General features: G+C 42.7%; 1 protein-coding gene across 1 annotated transcript in view; it reads right to left on the minus strand.

The window, feature by feature from the left end:
- Window positions 1-4,425: 4,425 nt before the first annotated feature.
- Window positions 4,426-7,500, minus strand: part of arhgef1 (Rho guanine nucleotide exchange factor (GEF) 1) — a gene marked incomplete at its 5' end in the record, with an annotated part of 82,461 nt that continues 79,386 nt past the window's right edge. The window contains 2 exons of the mRNA XM_080858143.1: window positions 4,426-6,968; window positions 7,142-7,224. Of these exons, the coding sequence (XP_080714269.1) occupies window positions 7,150-7,224 (75 nt within the window). The 3' untranslated portion in view covers window positions 4,426-6,968; window positions 7,142-7,149. The remainder of the gene's footprint in view (window positions 6,969-7,141; window positions 7,225-7,500) is intronic.

Raw genomic sequence — 7,500 nt, forward strand, 5'->3', positions numbered from 1 at the left:
TTTGGTTGCAGTGAACAGTGTCTGGAGTCATCACACACACACACACACACACACACTTTTGAGAACACAAACCATAAACCACATACAGATTTCCACAAACAAATGCCTTCTCTCCCTTCTGCCTACTCCAGCAAAAAACTGTTACTTCAACAGGTATAGGCAACACCTACCTTAAAAGGTCACACCTGTAACCCTGCAGTATTAATGTGCTGGCTGACTCCCCTTGGTTGCTTGTCTTGAAAGCTCTCCGTGAGCTTGTCTTTCAGCGTCAGTGTCGAAGTGCAGCACCACAGGGGATGAGCTTGACTTGCTGCGCTACGCTACGCTACAGAGCCTTCATCAGCGCAGACTACAAAACACCTCGCATATTTCTTTATTTCTTTACTTTGTATTACTTAAATTTATATATATATTTTTTTTCATAAGGGTTGTGGGTTGGAGGGGGGGGGGGCTGATGGGAGGTTGAGGGTTTTTGGCTTTTGTTGTTTATGTTGTTGTAAAATCTCAGAAAACTTAAAGGATAACGCTTTTACCTTTGTAATTTAATTTTCTGTATAACCCTAATGTGCCCTTCATTCAAGAAATATATATACAAAATAAAAAAACACCTCGCAGATGATGGAAACTACAGGGCCATGCAGGCCAGGGCGCTCTCAGTGAACAGTCTTGGCCAAAAGTTTTGAGAATAACAGTAATACTAATTTTCACAAAGATTGCTTCTTCAGTGTCTTTAGATATTTTTGACAGATGCTACTATGAAAAATCGAAGTATAATTACAAACATTTAATGTCAATTAAGTTAATTAAGTGTCAAATGCTTTTATTGACAATTACATGAAGTGGATGCAAAGAGTTCATATTTGCAGTGTTGACCTCTGCAATCCGCCCTGGCATGCTGTCATTTAACTTCTCAGCCACATCCTGGCTGATGGCAGCCCATTCTTGCATAATCAATGCTTGGAGATTGTCAGAATGTATGGGTTATTGTTTGTCCACCCGCCTCTTGAGTATTGACCACAAGTTCTCAATGGGATTAAGGTCTGGGAAGTTTTCCTGGCCATGGACCCAAAATATCGATGTTTTGTTACCCGAGCCACTAAGTTATCACTTTTGCGTTATGGCAAGGTGCTCCATCATGCTGGACAAGGCATTGTTCATCACCAAACTGTTCCTGGATGGTTGGGAGAAGTCATATGTGTGGACCTTCAATGAAGAAGTGTATAGAGATTCATATGTGTGGCTCTTCAATGACAAAGTGAATACAGATTCATATGTGTGGCTCTTCAACGACAAAGTGAATACAGATTCATATGTGTGGCTCTTCAATTACAATTTATAGAGATTCATATGTGTGGCTCTTCAATGATAGTTTATAGAGATTCATATGTGTGGCTCTTCAATGAGTTCATAGAGATTCATATGTGTGGCTCTTCAATGACAGTTAATACAGATTCATATGTGTGGCTCTTTAATGATAGTTTATAGAGATTCATATGTGTGGCTCTTCAATGACAAAGTGTATAGAGATTCATATGTGTGGCTCTTCAATGACAAAGTGTATAGAGATTCATATGTGTGGCTCTTCAATGACAAAGTGTATAGAGATTCATATGTGTGGCTCTTCAATGTTAAAGTGTATAGAGATTCATATGTGTGGCTCTTCAATGACAAAGTGTATAGAAATTCATATGTGTGGCTCTTCAATGACAAAGTGTATAGAAATTCATATGTGTGGCTCTTCAATGACAACGTGAATAAAGATTCATATGTGTGGCTCTTCAATGACAGTTTATAGAGATTCATATGTGTGGCTCTTCAATGGCAAAGTGTATAGAAATTCATATGTGTGGCTCTTTAATGATAGTTTATAGAGATTCATATGTTTGGCTCTTCAATGACAGTTTATAGAGATTCATATGTGTGGCTCTTCAATGGCAAAGTGTATAGAAATTCATATGTGTGGCTCTTTAATGACAGTTTATAGAGATTCATATGTGTGGCTCTTCAATGAGTTCATAGAGATTCATATGTGTGGCTCTTCAATGACAGTTTATAGAGATTCATATGTGTGGCTCTTCAATGTTAAAGTGTATAGAGATTCATATGTGTGGCTCTTCAATGACAGTTAATAGAGATTCATATGTGTGGCTCTTCAATGATAGTTTATAGAGATTCATATGTGTGGCTCTTCAATGACAGTTAATAGAGATTCATATGTGTGGCTCTTCAATGACAGTTAATAGAGATTCATATGTGTGGTTCTTCAATGGCAAAGTGTATAGAGATTCATATGTGTGGCTCTTCAATGACAGTTTATACAGATTCATGTGTGGCTCTTCAATGACAGTTAATACAGATTCATATGTGTGGCTCTTCAATGACAAACTGTATAGAGATTCATATGTGTGGCTCTTCAATGACAGTTAATAGAGATTCAAATGTGTGGCTCTTCAATGACAAAGTGTATAGAGATTCATATGCGAAAGAAGAGACCAGAGCTAGGTGACCTTTTTTCCATTTATTAGAAAAAAGAAACCAATAACAATAATTAAAAAAAAAAAAAACAACAACAAAGTACCTCATTTTTTTTCTGAAGTATACATCATTTAAAAACCCTCTCATAGAATAAAATCAAAGCCCAAATACACAGTATAGTTCTTGCATATTCATTTTGTATATAGATATATATATATATAGATAGGTGGTGTATGGGTGCCCCCGGAACACTACCCAAACCCTTGTCTTAAACACAGGAGACTGTAGACCGTGTGCCAACACCCCACCCCTGGACAGGAAAGAGTGTGGAGCCACAGGCATCAGAAGGGTCGGATGCTAATGGCTAACTATCTAGCGCTAGGCTAATGCTCGTTGGTCATATATCTTTACATCTGAAGCATTGTGTGGGCCCCCTACCAGCTATACTGAGGAAAGAGCCTTTAGGAGAAAGGGAATACAAAAGCTTGATTGTCATAAAAAAAGGCACCTTTCTCTATAAATACATTTATATATATACAGCTACGCAGTTACGCATTTTTTTTTTTTTGTTTGTTGTTGTTGCTGGTTTTCTTCTTTTTTTGCTAAGTTTGGGAAGCGAATAGGTGCACGCAAGAGAGAGGTCAAGAAAGAAGAAAGAAGGGGAGGTGAGGGGTTTTCAGCCCTGGCTTATTCTGAATGATGTGCGGCAAAGCATTCAAAATGGATTTTCGCTTTTACAGACAGATAGAAAGAAAACAAAATAAAAGTTCAAACTGGCACTAAACGTTGGCAACTAAACCCAGGTCATCTCCAATAGCCAGGCCAGGCCATTTGTTTCACCGACAGACTAATATTCAAGGTGGTCACTGAATCCAACATTGAGAATGAATCAACTCTTTGTAAACAAGGGGTATCCTAACGTCTACTTCCTCCCTCTCTCTCGCTCCTGCTCGCTCATGCTTGGGCAATGCATAGTACATAATTAGGAAACATTCCAGGATGAGGCTCACTAGAATACAAAGGGAAACACACATCCTCTCAATCTGTCTAGAGTAAAAATATTGAACAGTTTTAAAAGTGTGACGATACTTGGGGGGGGGTACGAGATGGAAGACAAGGGGGGACTGGTAGAGAGCCATGGAAGAACAGGCAAGACAGGTGTCCCAGCTAGAACCAAAATGAGAAAGACAGACAGACAGACAGACAGACCTGTTTGCCACTGCCTCTTCAGAGGCTCAATGATTGCGCAGAGGAGAGACAGGGGGAGAGAGAAGGATGAGAGAGGGAGAGAGGGGTGGGGGGAGAGAGGGGATAAGACAGGATCCATAGAGGAAGAACATTTTCTACATTTTGGCGTGGATACTAGGTCTACTGTGCAACCACTGACGCATCCTTGCATGTATTTTGGCAGAAGGCAGCGTGAGCAGTTACCGTGGCAGCAGTCAAACGTTATCGGTGTGTCTCAGGCAGCTCATATCTCCGACTACAGCACTGTCGTCTTCACATGACTGGATCCCCGCTGCAGCCAGTGAAGCTCAAAGTAGGCGGGGCATACAGTTATATAGTTTGGCCACTTCAGTGGATCTCCACAGAGAATCTCCATAGTTTACAGAATTATCAAAACAAACAAACAAACAAACAAACAAACAAACAAAATAAAGCTAGCACAGGCCTCAGGATCACCTCCACCTGCTCCACCTGCGTGACCAATCTGTGAAGACCAGTCAGATAACAGCCCAATAACCACCACTTTGTGTCAGATTACTGTACAATAACCACCACTTTGTGCCAGATTACAGCACAATAACCACCACTTTGTGTCAGATTACTGTACAATAAACACAGCTGCTGATTTAGATTGAGGGTGAGAGAGGGGGGGCAATTCATGAGTACTATGAGCACTGTCCGCGTAGTCAGCGAGGGGGGGGGGGGGGGGGGGGGGGGGGGGGCTCTCTGAGGCATGGGGGGTTTCCAGCGGATGTGTGAGTCACCATCAGTTTTGTGCATCCCTGACATGTGTGTGTGTGTGTGTGTGTGTGTGTGTGTGTGTGTGTGTGTGTGTGTGTGTGTGTGTGTGTGTGTGTCTGTGTGACACATTCAGACAGGCCTATAGCTAAAGACAGGTCTACCTCTTTGGTCCTGATTATGAGTCTGAAATCTGACAGTACACCTCTTTAAAAAGAGACCAAACAAAAACAAAAAAAATTATAATTACAATCAATTCCAGGAAGAAACATATGAACAACAAAAAAGGTGAACTAACACAAAATATCACTATTAATAAAATACTACCTGGTTCAGAGTAACAGTCCAGCTCTCTGACAGCATACCAAACTAAGAAGCACCGCTCCCCCCCTCCCCATAAGACAACCCCCCCCCTAAGCATCTAAAAAAAGGCTGGTGAAGTCACACACATTCACCCAACCTGCTCGCTCACTCGCTCACTCACAACCAAACACTTCAACAGGTTCAAGGTGTGCACTCTTCAGCATTGGGATACTCAGCTGGCGTGACCTATATGACTGCCTAGGGACAACATGACATGCACCACAAGTGTGTTTGTTTGTGTGTGTGTGTGTGTGTGTGTGTGTGTGTGGTGAGTGTGTGACTACAATATACACTTCGTGTGCCCCATCTCTCATATCATCAGTATCTCATGTAGCACACACACACATTTGATTTCTTTTTGTCCTCTCTCAATCTCTCCATCTCTGTTGATGACTCGTCTGCCTGGTCCCGTTCCTTCTGCTGTTGTTCCACAACTCATCTGACTCTCATCTGACTCATCTGACTCTCATCTGACTCATCTCAATCATCTAACTCATCTCAATCATCTGACTCATCTGACTCATCTAACTCATCTGACTCATCAGACTCATCTGACTCATCTGACTCATCTGACTCATCTAACTCATCTGACTCATCTAACTCATCTGATTCATCTGACTCATCTGACTCATCTGACTCATCTGACTCATCTGACTCATCTGACTCATCTAACTCATCTGACTCATCTAACTCATCTAACTCACTCATCTGACTCATCTAACTCATCTGACTCATCTGACTCATCTGACTCATCTGACTCATCTGACTCATCTAACTCATCTAACTCATCTGATTCATCTGACTCATCTGACTCATCTGACTCATCTGACTCATCTGACTCATCTGACTCATCAGACTCATCTGACTCATCTGACTCATCTGACTCATCTAACTCATCTAACTCACTCATCTGACTCATCTAACTCATCTAACTCATCTAACTCATCTAACTCACTCATCTGACTCATCTAACTCATCTAACTCATCTAACTCATCTAACTCACTCATCTGACTCATCTAACTCATCTAACTCATCTAACTCACTCATCTAACTCATCTAACTCTTATCTCCTATCCACCATCCACTTCCCAATTTCATTCCGATGTCTAGCGGTTCGAGAACAGAAGCTTTAGACTAAACCCCTGAATCCCTTAGTGAGCGGTTATGTCCAACTGTTCCTGAGTCAGTCACAAAGTAACATCAAAAAGCCACAAACTCGACATCTCTTCAGGAATAAATACAGTCCATCAGTTCAACTCAAACCCATACAAAACGCAAAGGTGCACTAATTTGCCTAGATTTTGGCCCGTGGTTGCAATAATGACTTGGGTACAAAATGAGAGTTATAATGAAAATTCTTTAGATGGGATAAGCTAAAACTATACCTACCTAATGTATAAGTATGCTTTCTATAAACAGAGAACACACATTTCTCACACACAAGCTCATATATATATAAAAAAATGGAGGACACACACATTTTAGAGGTGAGGAAAATGAATTCAAATAAATAGCGTGTGTGTGTGAGAATCTGAAGAGAGCCTCACTGGGGTTTTTCTCTCTCGACGTGTGTGTGAGTGCAGAGAGCCGAGTGTGTGTGAGTGTGTGTGTGGCCTGTCCCCACCTCTTCAGTCTCTCTGTGCATGCTACGTTTGGATGGCTATGCCAATCAGGCAGTGACTTGGCTGCGCCAGTGATGCGTTCTGCGTCGTTTTGGGAGGGGGTATAACAGTTAGTCAAGCGTGCTCGTGTGTGTGTAGCTGGGGGAGGGGAGGGGGAGGGGGGCTGGGATCCCTGAAGGCAGCTCCTTTCATGATTAGCTTTTCAAAAACACTCTTTGGCACCTGTTCACACACAACTCTGTTCCTTTCACACACACACACACACACACACACACACACACACACACACACACACACACACACACACACACACACACACCTCACTCCTACATCGCTGGCGCTGCTGTACAGTACTTCAGCACTGATGATCCTTGAAAAATTCCTCACGGAGGTGTGTGAGGAAAAAAGAAAAGATCAAGCGAGTGCCGAGAGAGCGAGAGCAGAGAGCAGGAGGGAGCAGCGAGCTCCAGAGCTCCAGGCAGCATGACTCAATCTCTCCCCCCCTCTTGCACTCCAAATCCAGCAGATGATCCTGGTGGCCCCTGGAGGAGACATGGAGAAGAAAGGGGGACACGAGGGAGAAGATGATTAGGGACACCGGATCATTGATCAGATGCTGCTCACAGTGGTGTGTGTGTGTGTGTGTAGAGAAGAGGAGGCAGAGGTGAGAAGTGAAGGTTGTCATGGTAACGGGCAGGAGGGCTCGCTCGCTCACCTGGTGTCTCACTGGTAGTTCCCTCTCTGGAGGGAGAACTTTGCAAGCAGGTCTTGCAACTTGTGATGTGCTTCTTCAATGCTCTGCAAAGAGCACACACACACACACACACACACACACACACACACAGACACACACACACACACACACACACACACACACACACACACACACACACACACACACAGTTAATGATCAGACATTAAATTCAGTGCTCTAACTCCGCTCGGACGCTCACTTCACACATGATGAGATGTTAGTTGGTTGGTTTCTTCTCTACTTTCTGACCCATGGGCCAGTCTCTCCAACACCGACTCAGTGAAGGCTCCTGCCAGAGCTCAGAGCTCAGAGCTCCCTCT

This window comes from Sprattus sprattus, assembly GCF_963457725.1.
Source record: "Sprattus sprattus genome assembly, chromosome: 19".
In the NCBI taxonomy this organism is placed as follows: Eukaryota; Metazoa; Chordata; class Actinopteri; order Clupeiformes; family Clupeidae; genus Sprattus; species Sprattus sprattus.